Source organism: Rhinolophus hipposideros, assembly GCF_964194185.1.
Source record: "Rhinolophus hipposideros genome assembly, chromosome: 21".
Classification (NCBI taxonomy): Eukaryota; Metazoa; Chordata; class Mammalia; order Chiroptera; family Rhinolophidae; genus Rhinolophus; species Rhinolophus hipposideros.
This window is the reverse complement of record NC_138067.1, coordinates 36,071,936-36,085,320: the sequence shown is the minus strand read 5'-3', so window position 1 is coordinate 36,085,320 and position 13,385 is coordinate 36,071,936. Positions and strand designations below refer to the sequence as shown.

The 13,385-nt window shown below is 51.0% G+C and overlaps 2 protein-coding genes across 3 annotated transcripts; one reads left to right on the top strand and one right to left on the bottom strand.

Moving 5' to 3' along the window:
• Positions 1-45: 45 nt before the first annotated feature.
• Positions 46-1,632, bottom strand: HCST (hematopoietic cell signal transducer). The gene is made up of 4 exons (XM_081030464.1): positions 1,517-1,632; positions 959-982; positions 397-543; positions 46-164 (listed from the first exon to the last, which is right to left on the bottom strand). The coding sequence occupies exons 1-4, from the start codon at positions 1,557-1,559 to the stop codon at positions 124-126; spliced, it is 255 nt and encodes an 84-aa protein (XP_080886590.1). The 5' UTR covers positions 1,560-1,632; the 3' UTR covers positions 46-123.
• A 2,121-nt stretch (positions 1,633-3,753) lies between these two features.
• On the top strand, positions 3,754-10,050 carry NFKBID (NFKB inhibitor delta). 2 transcript variants are annotated; one of them, XM_081030962.1, is made up of 12 exons: positions 3,754-3,860; positions 4,415-4,515; positions 4,708-4,768; positions 5,222-5,439; positions 5,700-5,890; positions 5,970-6,075; positions 6,193-6,339; positions 6,443-6,494; positions 6,588-6,736; positions 8,193-8,309; positions 8,622-8,786; positions 9,370-10,050. In XM_081030962.1, exons 4-12 carry the CDS (start codon positions 5,434-5,436, stop codon positions 9,421-9,423), a joined length of 987 nt encoding a protein of 328 aa, XP_080887088.1. In that variant the 5' UTR covers positions 3,754-3,860; positions 4,415-4,515; positions 4,708-4,768; positions 5,222-5,433; the 3' UTR covers positions 9,424-10,050. The 2 variants fall into 2 exon arrangements, with proteins under 2 accessions (XP_080887088.1, XP_080887087.1); XM_081030961.1 differs by having other exon boundaries at positions 3,754-3,927.
• Positions 10,051-13,385: the final 3,335 nt, after the last annotated feature.

Here is a 13,385-nt window from a genome sequence, read left to right as displayed (position 1 = left end):
GAATTAGAAGTCAGGTATTTCAATCACTTTATTTCAATCCAAAGAGGGGAGTGGGTTTCCTGTGCCACCACACATAATAGAGGATGAGAGGCTCAGAAGTCAAAGATCGCAGTTCCAGGGGTTTCAGCCTCTGCTAGGCATGTTGATGTAGACTTTGTTATCTCCTGGGGGTGGGGGAGAGAAAGCATGAGGCCTGACCCCCCCCACACACATACACACATCTCTACCTCCGTGGGGACCCCGTGCCTCAGGGGTTTCCTCAGGAGTTCCCCTCAGCAGTGCCCCCAGGGTTTCCCCAGCAGTGCCTCCAGGGCTTCCCCGGGGGCCCCCTCCATGGGGACCTCCTCCCTAGGGACACCCCCACCCCACCAGGCCTTGCTCTGTCCCAGCCCGCACCTTGGGTGGGCCTGCTGAGTCGGCGTGCACATACAAACACCATCACGGTGATTAGCAGGGACACAACCGCATCGATGGCCACAAGGCCCGCCAGGAGTGGCAGGGAGAGGGGCCCACATCCGAAACAGGAACCTGAGAGGGTAGGGGCTAAAACAAGAAGATGGCTGAGTAGGGTTCCAAGCCTTCAGGGCTGTGCTTTGGGCATATGGGCAGAGGAAGTCCCTGGGGTGTCCCAGATTCCCTGGGTTGTGCTTGGGAATAAAAAGGGAGATAGAAATCCAGAGAGAGTCTGGGGTTGCCCCAGCATAGTGAGACTTATGCTGCGCTTTGTGGGTATTACTGAAGAGAGTCTGGAGGGTTGGCTGATCCCTGGGGCTTCAATTTGGTGAAATGGGGATCTGGGGGGTCTGCAGATCATCTCAGGGTTCTGATTTGGGGATGAGAGGTAAGATGGTGACCGGGAGAGCCGCTGGGGGTGTTCCAGGACCCTCAGGCTACACTTTAGGGAAGGAAGTGGTACCTGAAGTAGCATGGCAAAAGGGAAGGAGTGTTGATTTCTCACCTGGAGTTAGCTGAGCTGTAGCCACTGTGGAAAGAGAGGAAAGTTAGTCAGTAGGGAGAGGTGGTTCCCAAAATAAGGTGTAGGGAAAGGTGATGGCCTGAGAAGTAACCTCCACTCCAGAAAGATCAAATGAGAAAGAGGGGCCAAATGGGAGGGGAGCTCCCAGAGATGCAGAGAGAGATTGGAAATCAGAAGAGGCAAAGACCTAGCAGTGAGAAAGGGAGAGATTAACGGATAGGCACTCCAGAACTCAGCTCCCCCCCCACCCCCAACACACAGGCAGTTTTACAGATGAGCCCAAGCCACTGCCTCAACAACCTGATGCCTGGATTCAGTCATTCCTGATGCCTACCCAGCACCCTATTCCTACTCCCAACCTGATGAACGCCCTCCCCCCAGTCCCCCCCTCCCCCTGCAAAGCAAAATGTATCTCTGGGAAAGGAAGGAGCACTGGGAAAAGGACCTGCACTCAGCACCCCTCCCTTCAGATGCCATCCAAGCCACCCCCTTTCACAATACTCTACCTGACACCTCCCCCCCCATAATTGCTGGCTTCACCTGGCAGCAAAAGCAGGAACAGGATGTTGCCTTGAGGGACCATGGTGGGCTGGGGGCTAGAAGGGGGCTGGCAAAGGGCTTTGGTCCAGAGATGTTCTGAGGAACAGTGGGAGAGTAGAGAGGCAGCAATAGCGGATGTCACCCTGTTGGTGGCAAGACCATCTGTTTCCTGTGTGTGTGTGGGAGGAGATGTGATGGGTCCCTGTGACTGCCTTTGGGGACAAACTGGGGGGAGGATTAAAGAGACCATGGAGGCTGCTACAATTGTCCAGGTGGGAGGTGACAAGTGGACAACAGCATGGACACTGGGGAGATTCTGGAAAGATTTTTTGGAGGTAGAGCCAATAAAACTTGTTGATGGAGTACGTAAGTGTGTGTATGAGAGAGAGGGATCCAGGAAGACCAAAGCCTCTGGCTTGAGCACTGAAAAGATGGAGCATCTTTTGATAGGATGGAGAAGAAGGGGAAGCAGTTTTTTTTTTGGGGGGGAGGGGTACTTGCTGAGGTTTTGGCCCACTGATTTGGAAATTCGCGATAGATTTCCCTATAGAGAAGTTGAATGACTACAGCTGCCTCTATGAGTTCAGGGGTTAAGTCTGGTCTGGAGATGTAAATTTGGGGGTTGATGGCCTATGGATGGTATTTAAAGCCACAAGACTGGATGAGATCACCAAGAAAGTGAGACAGAGAACCCATCCCCCATGGGGGTAGAGGAGGAAACAGCCAGGGAAACTGAGAAGGAGCAGCAAGTGAGGGAGGAGAACCAGGAGAGCATGGAGTCTTGAAAGCACGGGAGAAATATGATTCACGTGGTCAGTGTTGTGGATGGTCACCAAGGTGGGAACTGAGAACCACCTCCCACTGGAATGTCAGTCAGCTTGAGGGCTGGGAATTCCTGCCTGCTTAGTTTACAGCTACACCACAGCACCCAGCAGCAAAGGGCTTCCCCAGCAGTAACACATTATTTTAAATGATGAATACGTAAATGAGAACTGACCTATGAAAAGTGAGAGGGCAATGTGGGGAACAGGGAAAATTTTGAGTCCACTTATATCACTGTTACCTACGGACCTGTCTGTCCTCCCTGAAGAACTGGAAGTCCGGACCCCAAGTCCCCTCCTCCCCTAGGACCCAGTAATATTGCCCCCACCCTCACCCCCAGCCCAGGGCCCAGTATTGGAGGTCTCCAGGACCCCGGGACAGAGAACCAGAAATCCAGGCCCCCAGTGCCCTCCTTTTTCTGGAGTCCAGTATCTCAGGCCCGTTTTCCTCAGACCAAAGGTAGGGAGGCCCCCAGTTCTTCCTTTCCCTCTACTCAGGAGTCGGGTGCTCAAAGTCAGCCTCGCCCATTCAGTCTGGGTTTGCTCAAGCGCGACGCGGGGACTCCCAGGCTGTGGGCGGGGCCTTGCCCAGGACTGGGCGGAGCCACAACCCCCGTTTAAAAACTCGCGGGGGACCAGACCCAAGATCTGGGACCCGGCGGCGGCTCCGCGGGGTAACAGCGAGGCTGGCGCAGCGCCGAGGTCGGGGCCCTGGGGGCCCGCAATCCGCGCCACGGAATCCCCGAGGTACTTGAGGGATGGGGAGGTGAGGTACACTCGGCCCCGGAAGAGTGAGGGGCTGGGAGTCGGACTCTTGAGACCCTGAGGGATGGAGCTGGAGCATCATGTCCTCGGTCCTGAGATTGAGGGTACCCGGTGTTTGGAGGGGAGACAGGGCCCGGACTCCGGGGTCATGATGGAGGACCGGCTGGGATTCTGAACTCCTCAGTCCTGGGGGCGAAAGGGGACTGGGGACCCGAGACGCTGGGTCCCAGGGGCCGGGAGCCCGGACCCCTGGGTTCTGTGGGAGGAGGGGGCTGGCGGCCTGGACTCCTTCCCCTAGAAAGCCCGGCCGGATTAAATCCTTGGGGGCGTGGTTCTTTAAAATCAGCCGCGGGGCTCAGTGGAGGTCTGGCGCCTGGCCGCAGGGTCCACGCTGGCTGTGACTCGGTCCCATCCCCGGGACTTCCCGAGTCGCCACCCATCCCGGGTCCCCGGGCTGAGGAGGAATTCCCCACGTGCGGGGATTCCACAAGCGCCACGCTTGGCCGCGCGCCCCACCTCGGAGCCGGACACCTGGGGCGCCGGACTGAGGGAGGCAGGGGGGAGATGGAAGATTCCCTTGCGTGAGCGCCGTGACGTCAGCGCGTCGCGTCTGGGCTGTTTTCGAGTCTGCCCTACACCGCTTAACCCTTCCTCCGCCAGAACTCGGAAGAGGGAGGGTTGAGGGTCCCAAGTTCCTGGGCCGGGCGAACGAGGCGTATGGGGACTAGGACAGGTCCAAGGGAAGGAGGAGGCTGAAGGTCCGGACTCCTGGGTGCTAGACGCTTGGACGACTGCGGGATGGGGCCTGGACTCCTAGGTCTGAAGGTGGGGGTGGGGTCCGGACGTCTGGATCTCTGATGAGCTAGGGGGCTACTAAATCGAGGTTTTCCCCCGGAGAGGGGCTGGGGACGTCTGGTTTCCCGAAGAAAGAATATCTGAGCAGTTTCTTGGGCAGAGATGTTGGGAAGTCCAGGATGTGATGTCCAGTGACCGCCGAGGCCTCAGGAGTGGGAGATCTGGGGGGTGGGGTGGTGGCGGCATTTTTCGCGGAAGTAGCGGGAGCGCAGAGGGGCGCCCTCCTCCCCCGTCCTCAGTTTCCACGACGCTGGTGGAAAGTTGGGTCAGCGGGGAAACTGCGGAGCAAAAGGAAGGAAACGGCGGAGGCGGGCGCCGCACCCTAAATCTTAGATTGGCTTTGGAGTTCTCGGTCGGCATCAGTGTGCCAGTTTTTCCGCGCGGGAGGGCAAGGAGGACGCTCAAATCCTCTCCCGCGCACTTGGGTCTGATTACTTCTCTCCCCCTACCCCCGCAGTGAGCCGGAATGAGCGCAGCCACTGCCCATCCCAGACGGTGAAGAAGCTACTGGAAGAACAGAGGCGGCGCCAGCAACAGCCTGACGCTGGTGGGGCACCGGTGAGGCCCATGAAACCCTGTCAACCACAGCTCGCTAGAGGCCATGTCCTGTTGGTCAGGGACTTGCTGGCTTGCTGGATCCTCAGGGCTCATGAGGGACATAGTCCTTAGATGCCCTATAGGTGGGGAATGGATGCTGAGGAATCTGCCAGATAAATTCACCCTTGTTTCTTTTGGCTTATGTCTCTACAGGGACAGTTCCCGCCTCCCCTGGCCCAGCCCCTGGCCCCCTCTGTGAATGAGGGTGAGCTTGGTAAGTCTGGAAACTCACCTGGTCCCTTAGCTTCCAGCCACAGCTTCCCTTAGGGACTCAAACATCCCAATTCTTGGAACTTTGGGGAACTTAGGAGTCAGGCCCTGATCTTGCTGGGACCCAGTGGAAGTTTGATTTTCCAGATTCTCTGCAGCCCAGTAATCCGTGCACAGTCCTTTTGTGTCCCAGGGGCCCAGCCTCCCAACTTTTTGGTGCTCTGGAAGTCTAGGCCTTTAACCCGTAGGAGTTGTCCCAGGAGTCCAGGTCTCAGAATTCCAACCTCCCAACCCCGTGATGTCCCAGGATTCTAGGTCCCAGCCCCTCGCTGTCCCAGAAGTACTAGCTTTCAGTACCCTAGGAGACTCCAGGCCCTCATACAGGTCCTCCAGCCTTGGCTGTGACTTCCCTAACTATGGTAACCAGGACTGCCCCTGCTTCTTCTCTCACACACAGGCCATACTCACTTCTCAGCACACCAGGAGACTGTGGGTTCTGGACTTGGCAGCCTGGTCCCCCCCATAAGCTTTCTGGACTGGGACCCCAACACACATGCTACCTACACAGACAGTTCTTACTCTTACCCTACTTCTGCTGCTGAGAGTTTCCTGACTCCTGACTTCTACCCACCCTTGGATCCAGGGCGGCCGTGCTCATTTCCTTTGGGGATGGAGGTGAGATACAGAGTGGGGACAGGAGACTGAAGGGCCCCAAAATTCCCAATTGCCTTCATGCAACATTCTGAATTGTCTGGGGCTGGAGTAAGATCCCATTCCTCAGATGGGCAAAATTGAGGCCCAAAGGTCCAAGTTTACTTGGCACAGATGGCACACGTTGCCACTCTACCTGGCGCTCTGTAGGTGTCTATGGGTGTGGTGGGTTGGGAAGAAGGAATCCTCAGCTGACTAGCTCTCCTCACTACCCACATCCTCAGGATCCCCTGGATACTCGACTTCATGCAGAACCTTCTATGCCACAGGCGGGATCTTGGAAAGGTTCCGGACTCCCCTCAGGACCCCCACAATTGCCCCCTGTGGTCACTGGCCCATCCCTGGACACAGCCCGTGCTCATATGCTGGCCTTGGGGCCACAACAGCTGCTGGCCCAGGATGAGGAGGGAGACACGTGAGTATAGGGGAATGGAGTCTGGGATCCTCGCTCAGGTGGGGGGGCTATGCTCACTGCTGCCCCCACCTGTCCTCAGGCTTCTGCACCTGTTCGCTGCTCGGGGGCTTCGCTGGGCAGCATATGCTGCAGCTGAGATGCTCCAAATATATAGACGTCTGGACATTCGTGAGCATAAGGGCAAGGTGAGTGCCAGGGGTCTGGACTCCTGAATATGAGGACAGAGGGTCTGGGGGCCTGGATTCCTGGTTTTCGGAGGGAAAGAGGCTGTGGGCCTGACTGACCTTTCCTGTCACCTGCAGACCCCTCTCCTGGTGGCTGCTGCTGCCAACCAACCCCTGATTGTTGAGGATCTACTGAACCTGGGAGCGGAGCCCAATGCCTCTGACCATCAGGGACGTTCTGTCTTGCACATGGCTGCTACCTATGGGCTCCCAGGAGTCCTCTCGGTATGGCCATGGCAGTTGGGGTGTACTCGTTGCCCAGATCCTAGCTTTCAGGGTTAGGAGGCCTAGAAAGACCCTAATCCAGTGCTCTGCTTTCTCCTCCCAGGCTGTGATTAACTCAGGGGTTCGGGTTGACCTAGAAGCCAGAGACTTCGAGGGTAAGTTGGGTGGTGGGCAGGGCCTGTGTGGCAGGTGGAGCTGGGCAGGGTGGGCTCTCCAGATGCAGAGCCCTCACTATCTCCATTCCACAGGCCTCACCCCACTCCACACAGCCATCCTGGCCCTCAATGTTGCTATGCACCCATCTGACCTATGTCCCCGGGTGCTGAGTACCCAGGCTCGAGACAGGCTGTCTTGCGTCCAGATGTTGCTGCACATGGGTGCTGACCACACCAGTCAGGTGAGCTGGGCTGTGGGCAGCTGGTCCGTAGGAGGGTGTGTGGGATGTCCAGGGGCTCCAAACAAACACTGACTTTGCCTCTTCCCAGCTGTGTGTCCTTGAGCACATTATTCACTGTTCTCTGCCCCACATGTCAACTGGAAATAATATTATTGATTTTAGCTTACATTTATCAAGCACTTCCTATTCATCAGGCACTGAGTTTCTTAGATTAACTTATTGAATCCTCACAAACACCCTTTGACGTGTGTGTTATTTATTATTGATAAGGAAACTGAGGCACAAGCAGTCAAAAATCTTACAGCTTGTGAGTGTCAGAGAGGGATTAGAACCCAAGTGGTTTGATCCCAGAATCGAGCTTTTAACAATTATTTTATTCTCTTTCCCCTGATGGTAGCTCCTTTACAGACTGGCTGAGAGAATTAAACATCCACATACTGTTTTTGGTTTTTGGGGGTTTTTTCAGTTAAAAAATTTTGACACAGATCAAGTACAGAAAATAGTATAATGAACTCTGTGTACCAATCATCAACAACCAGCAACTCATAGCCAGTCCTGCCCCGTATTCCTCCACTTTATTATTTTTAAGTACATCTAAGCATATAATTTTATCCATAAATATTTGTGTATCTTTAAGTGATAAGAAGTCTTTTAACCTCAATACCATTATTCCACCTTTAAAATAATTAATAATCTCATAATGTCAAATATCCTGACTGTGTTCAAATTTCTGTTTGGCTCTAAGGTGACATACACTTATTTTTTTCATTTAAAAAACCCCAAAAACTAGGATTCAACTAAAGCCCACATATTGCAATGATATGTCTTTTTAAGTCACTCGTAATTTAGAGCTTCCCCCTCCATCTCTGTTTTCTCTTCATAATTTATTTGGTGAGCCAACTAGGTTGTTTTGCCCTGTATAAACACATAACATGTTAAATGTTCATTATTATTCCAGACTCTTTAAAGGCACATAATAGTTTCATTGTAGAAAGTGGCTTTATTTGCTCTAAAATATGAAGAGAACAGCTCAATATGGAAGTGGATATAGTCTTAGTTCACTAATTAATGCTGCTCAACTCCCATCCTTATAGATAAGTACAGTCCATGTGGGATGTGGGTGCATTTTACTGTGCTTAATACTTAATAGGATGTGGGATGGCCAGGGCGGCCGCTAGCCCAGAGAGCAACTTTGTGGATTAGGAAAGGAGCCTTTTTCTTAAAGACACTTGGGCTGGAAAATTATCTTAATAAAATGTACAATTCTGGGATATGTATGATGTGAACGGCACTTCCTTAAATGTTGTATTCTTGTATAGTGCACAACACATACAACTGTATAAGGGTACCCCTGAGTGTTTGCAAAGGAGAGACAGGGTCTCTCAAGGCTTTTGGGCTCTGGGACGGGGCCTGGGTGTGAGGACTGGCCTGACCTCTGCCGTTCCTCTCCCCGCAGGAGATCAAGAGCAACAAGACAGTTCTTCATTTGGCTGTGCAGGCCGCCAACCCCACCCTGGTTCAGCTACTGCTAGAGCTGCCACGGGGAGACCTGCGGGCCTTTGTCAACATGAAGGTGGGGGTCAAGGCTGGATTGTGCAGAAGTGAGAGATATGGTAGAGAGGGCGGTGGGATGTTGAGAGTCCTGTGGGCTGTGGCTGAGGGGACAACGCATGGGACCTGGGCAGGGACCGTGTAGGACATGGACGTAGATAGAGGTGTGTGGAATGTCGTTGTGGAGGAGGTTCTGGAACGTGAAAGTGTGTGTGGGATGTGGACGTGAAGGAACAAGTGTGCGCCATGGATGTGGCAGAATGTGAAGTGTGATGTTGAGGGCTCAGGCCAGCTGAGTCTGAATCCTTGCCAGACGTCCCCTCACTGTCCCCAGGCCCATGGGAACACAGCTCTCCACATGGCAGCTGCCCTGCCCCCTGGGCCGCCCCAGGAGGCCATTGTGCGGCGCCTGCTGGCAGCTGGGGCGGATCCAACACTGCGCAACCTGGAGAACGAGCAGCCTGTCCACCTGCTGCGGCCCGGGCCGGGCCTCGAGGGGGTGAGTGCTGAACCCTGACTGCAGAGGGGCCTCCGACCTACCAGGGTGAATCCCGGACCCTATGCGTTCCTGACTTTAGAGGGTGACTTAGAATCTCAGCAGGTGACCCTGACCCCTATCCAACCCTGACTTCAAAATGTGACCTCTGATCCCAGTATTTGATCCCTTATCTTGTAATCATGACTTCTGACCTCTACTTCAACCATGACCTCAAAGCTTAACCTCTACTTCCAACCCTAAATCCTGACCTCAAGGTGTGACCTTTGATCCCCAAATGTGACCTCTGACCCCATGTCTCTACCCTGCAACTCCCAGTCCTCAATGTGAGCCCCAAGGTGGGAACTCCCAACCAGCAACTCCTTTCCCTTCATCCCCACTTCTGGCTCCTGCGCCTTTTCTCAAAGTGTGAACCCAGACTTTTACCCCTACCCCCAAATCTTAACTCTGAACCTCTGACTTTCAAGCCCAACTGACCCGACTCAGCTTTTCTTCTTTAACCCCCAGCTTCACCGGCTGGGCCTCCCCCGCCTCTCCTTGCATGGCAACCTCCAATATTTCTCCCCCTGCCTTGTCTTGTTCACAGCTCCGGCAGCTATTGAAGAGGAGCCGTGTGGCAGCCCCAGGCCTGTCCTCTTAGGACTCAAACCCAGAACCTGGACTGATTTTCCAGTCCCCACCGTCCTGTGGGACAGCCAGCGTATGCGAATGTTGCAAATCCATGATAATGTATATGGAATATCCTGCCATTGGGGTCTTACATTAAAACCCCAAAATGGTTGCTGGGGGGTAAACAGTCCCCAATATTTGGGGTGGTATGATATCCCTCCCCCCCCACAAGGAGCCCCCTTGATGATTTCTGTGAAATCGAGGCCCCTTGATTGTTTCTGTGAAACACCCTGGACTCCTAACCCTTTCCCCTGTGGGATCTTTTGGGATCTCCTCCCTTAATTTAGCTCTTCGCACCTGGAACCCGAGATGTAATTCCCCTACATGGTACTATATGTAGGGGAATTTCATATTCCCCTACATCCCAAAACAATTCCCAGTACCTTCCCAGTAGAGCTCTTCAGATAATCGCCCAACCTCCCCAAGACCCACACCCTTCAGGTCCTTAACCCTGAGACGTAAGAAGGACTCTCCTGGATCAGAGTCCCCTAGGTCCTACTGCTTTCTAATTCAGACCTCAGCCGGGCCCCTGTCCCAGACCTCTGCATCGCCAGTGAATCCCTCCTTGAAACGCCCTATTAAACTCAATCTGGACTCGAACTCTCCTCGTCTAATCTCTGGAGGTATTAGTGCAGGGGAGTGGCTGTGGTGCCTGGCCGAGGAGTGTTTGGATGGATGTGCCTGGGTGGCGGCATGTGGCAGACACTGGGTGCCACGTCCGTATCCCATCACCCTCTCCATATCAACACATGGTGGTTTGACTGCCAGTGTGCACATGAAGCTTTGCCTGTGGGTACTCTCAGATCACGGGTGCCCACTCGGCCCCAAGTATGAGTGTGGTGAGCCTTCCATGCTTGGGTGTTCGTGCAACTTTCCATTCCAATAGCCCTCGTCCAGTGACTGGTAGGAGATGGTGTATAAATACTCCAGGTCCCTCACCTGTCTGTGGGGATAACTTGTAGGTGCGTGTTCACATGGGTTCTCAAAGCTCCGCAACAGAAGTAAGCCCCCGTTCTCCACAGTGGTTCTGACTTGATAACATATCCTTTCTTGGCTGCTTTCCCTTTTCTACGTCACTTCCTGCCTCCCCTCCCAATGATCACCCCTTCCAAATGATCTCAAACCCTTGCCTCAGCATCTGCTTCTGGAGAAAACTAAACTAAGACCTCCACAATGTCCCCTTCTCTTATGTGCCCCACAACCTCTGCTCTGCCTCCATCCCAATCTCATCACCCAAGGGCCCCCACCCCAGAAAGCCTTATTTAATTTCTAATTAACTTTATTGGGGTGACGTTGGTTAATGACTTTATATGTTTCAAGTGTACAATTCTATAATATACCATCTATAAATTGTGTGCTTACCACTCAAAGTCCAGTCTCTCTCTGTCACCTTTTATTTGACCCCCCTTTACCCTCTTTATCCTCCCCCCACTACCCTTTTCCTCTCTGGTAACCTTCACACTGTTGTCTGTATCTATGAGTTTGTTGCTTCCTGTTTTATATCCCATATATGAGTGAAATCCTGTGGTTCTTGTCCTTTTCCATCTGACTTATTTTGCTTAGCATGATACTCTCAAGCTTCGTCCATGTTGCAAGTGGCAGTATTTCATCCTTTCTATGGCTAGGTAGTATCCCATTGTGTATAACTACCACTTCTTCCTTATCCAATCATCCATTGAAGGACATTTAGGTTGTTTCCACGTCTTGGCTACTGTGTATAATGCTGCAGTGAATGTCGGGGTACATATATCTTTACAGATAAATGTTTTTAAAATTTTGAGGTAGAACCCAGAAGAGGGATTGCTTGGTCATGTGGACCTAATTTTTTGAGGAACCTCCATACTGTTTGCCATAGTGGGTGTACCAATTTACATTCCCACCAGCAGTGTACAAGGGTTCCTATTTCTCCACATCCTCTCCAGCACTTGTTATTACTTATCTTATTGATGATAGTCATTCTAACAGGTGTTAGGTGGTATCTCATTGTGGTTTTGATTTGTATTTCCCTAATAGCTAGTGAAGTTGAGCATCTTTTCATATATCTGTTGGCCATTTTTATGCCTTGTTGGGAAGTGTCCAGGTCCTTTGCCCTTTTTTTTTAAACAGGGTTATTTATTTTTATGTTGTTGGGTTGTATGATTTCTTATATATTTTGGATATTAGCCTCTTATCAGAGGTATTGTTTACAAATATCTTCACCCATTCAGTTGGTTGTCTTTTTGTTGATGATATCTTTTGCTGTTCAGTAGCTTTTTAGTTTGTTGTAGTCCCACTCATTTAGTTTTGCTTTTGCTTCCCTTTCCTTTGGGGTCAAACCTTCTCTGAGACCAAGGTCCATAAGTTTAGTACCTACTAAGTCTGACTATTAAGTTCGCGAACTCATCCTAGAATAAGTGCTACATACCTCATTGCTGAATATCACTACAGTCATCTTCGAAGTACTCCCCTTGGGAAGCTATACACCGACACCAGCTCCTAGTCCACCCTTCAAAGCAATTTTGGAACTCTTTTTCTGGAATGGCCATCAGAGCTGTCATTGTATTACCCTTCATGTCCTGAATGTCATCAAAATATCTTCCTTTCAATATTTCCTTTATCTTTGGGTAAAGAAAGAAGTCATTGGGGGCCAGATCAGGTGAGTAGGGAGGGTGTTCCAATACAGTTATTTGTTTACTTGCTAAAAACTCCCTCACAGACAGTGCCATGTGAGCTGGTACATTATTGTAATGCAAGAGCCATGAATTTTTGGCGAAAAGTTCAGGTCGTCTAACTTTTTCACAGCCTTTTTAGCACTTCAGAAAGTGCAGCCTTTTCAGCACTTTCAAATAGTAACCTTGGTTAACTGTCCAGTTGGTACAAATTCATAATGAATAATCCCTCTGATATCAAAAAAGGTTAGCAACATTGCTGCAACAAGTTCGCGAACTTGTCAGACCTCGTATGTTTTCTTCTATGTATTTTATTATTTCAGGTCTTATATTTACGTCTTTAATCCATTTTAAGTTAATGTTTATGTATGGGGGGGCGCACCTTTATGTTTTTGTTGTCACAAATTATCCCCTTTTGTTCTGTGCATTCATTTCCAAGTTTTAGTAGTTATTGTCTTTTTTTTTTTAAGATTTTATTTTGGAAGGGGAACAGGACTTTATTGGGTAGCAGTGTGTACTTCCAGAATTTTTTCCAAGTCAAGTTGTTGTCCTTTCAATCATAGTTGTGGAGGGCGCAGTTCCAATTGCCATTGTTAGTTGCAGGAGCGCAGCCCACCATCTCATGCAGGAAGTAAATCAGCAACCTTGTTGAGAGCTCGCGCTCTAACCAACTGAGCCACCTGGCCACCCTTATTTTTTATTTTTTAAAAGGAGGGCACAGTTCACAGTGGCCCATGCTGGGATCAAACCGGCAAACTTGGTTTTCTTAGCACCATGCTCTAACCAACTGAGCTAACCGGCTACCCCAATAACAGTGTTTTTAAATTAATTACTCCAAGAATCGCTATTAAAATGTAAGCATTATTAAGGAATCAGGCACTGAGTATATTGAGCAAAAATGTCTTTCATTTGCTATAGCACCTGCTTGGAGCTCCTTACCCACTATTTGCCTTTTGATCACCCTTGGCTGTCAAACCAGAAAGGCAACTTTTTCCTCTGCTTCTAGTGCTAGTCATAGACTCCTGCTAGGGTTTTCTGAGGACAAGTGAAGGTATAATCAAATGACATTGCAAACTGGGTTCTCTAATGAAGCTGTGACATTGTATCCAACTTGAATCATGTAGGCATCTTCCTGCCAATACCTACCAGGTCAATTTTTAATATACAAGACTGGCATTTACATGCATATATTATGAAGAGCCACTGTAAGCTCATAGATCCTTTGAGAGAATAAGAAATAGGTGCTTCCGCCCTAAGCCATCTGTCAGAAAATTGTGTGCTGTGC

Bases quoted from the DNA above. Each gene is read 5' to 3' on its own strand.
- HCST (XM_081030464.1), bottom strand. From the start codon at position 1,559: ATGGTCCCTCAAGGCAACATCCTGTTCCTGCTTTTGCTGCCAG. The intron at 983-1,516 runs GTGAAGCCAGCA...CTCTTTCCACAG, and splicing joins GTTCCTGCTTTTGCTGCCAG to TGGCTACAGCTCAGCTAACT. The intron at 165-396 runs GTGCGGGCTGGG...CCCCACCCCCAG, and splicing joins ACTCAGCAGGCCCACCCAAG to GAGATAACAAAGTCTACATC.
- NFKBID (XM_081030962.1), top strand. The intron at 6,340-6,442 runs GTATGGCCATGG...TTCTCCTCCCAG, and splicing joins GGCTCCCAGGAGTCCTCTCG to GCTGTGATTAACTCAGGGGT. The intron at 6,737-8,192 runs GTGAGCTGGGCT...CTCTCCCCGCAG, and splicing joins GTGCTGACCACACCAGTCAG to GAGATCAAGAGCAACAAGAC.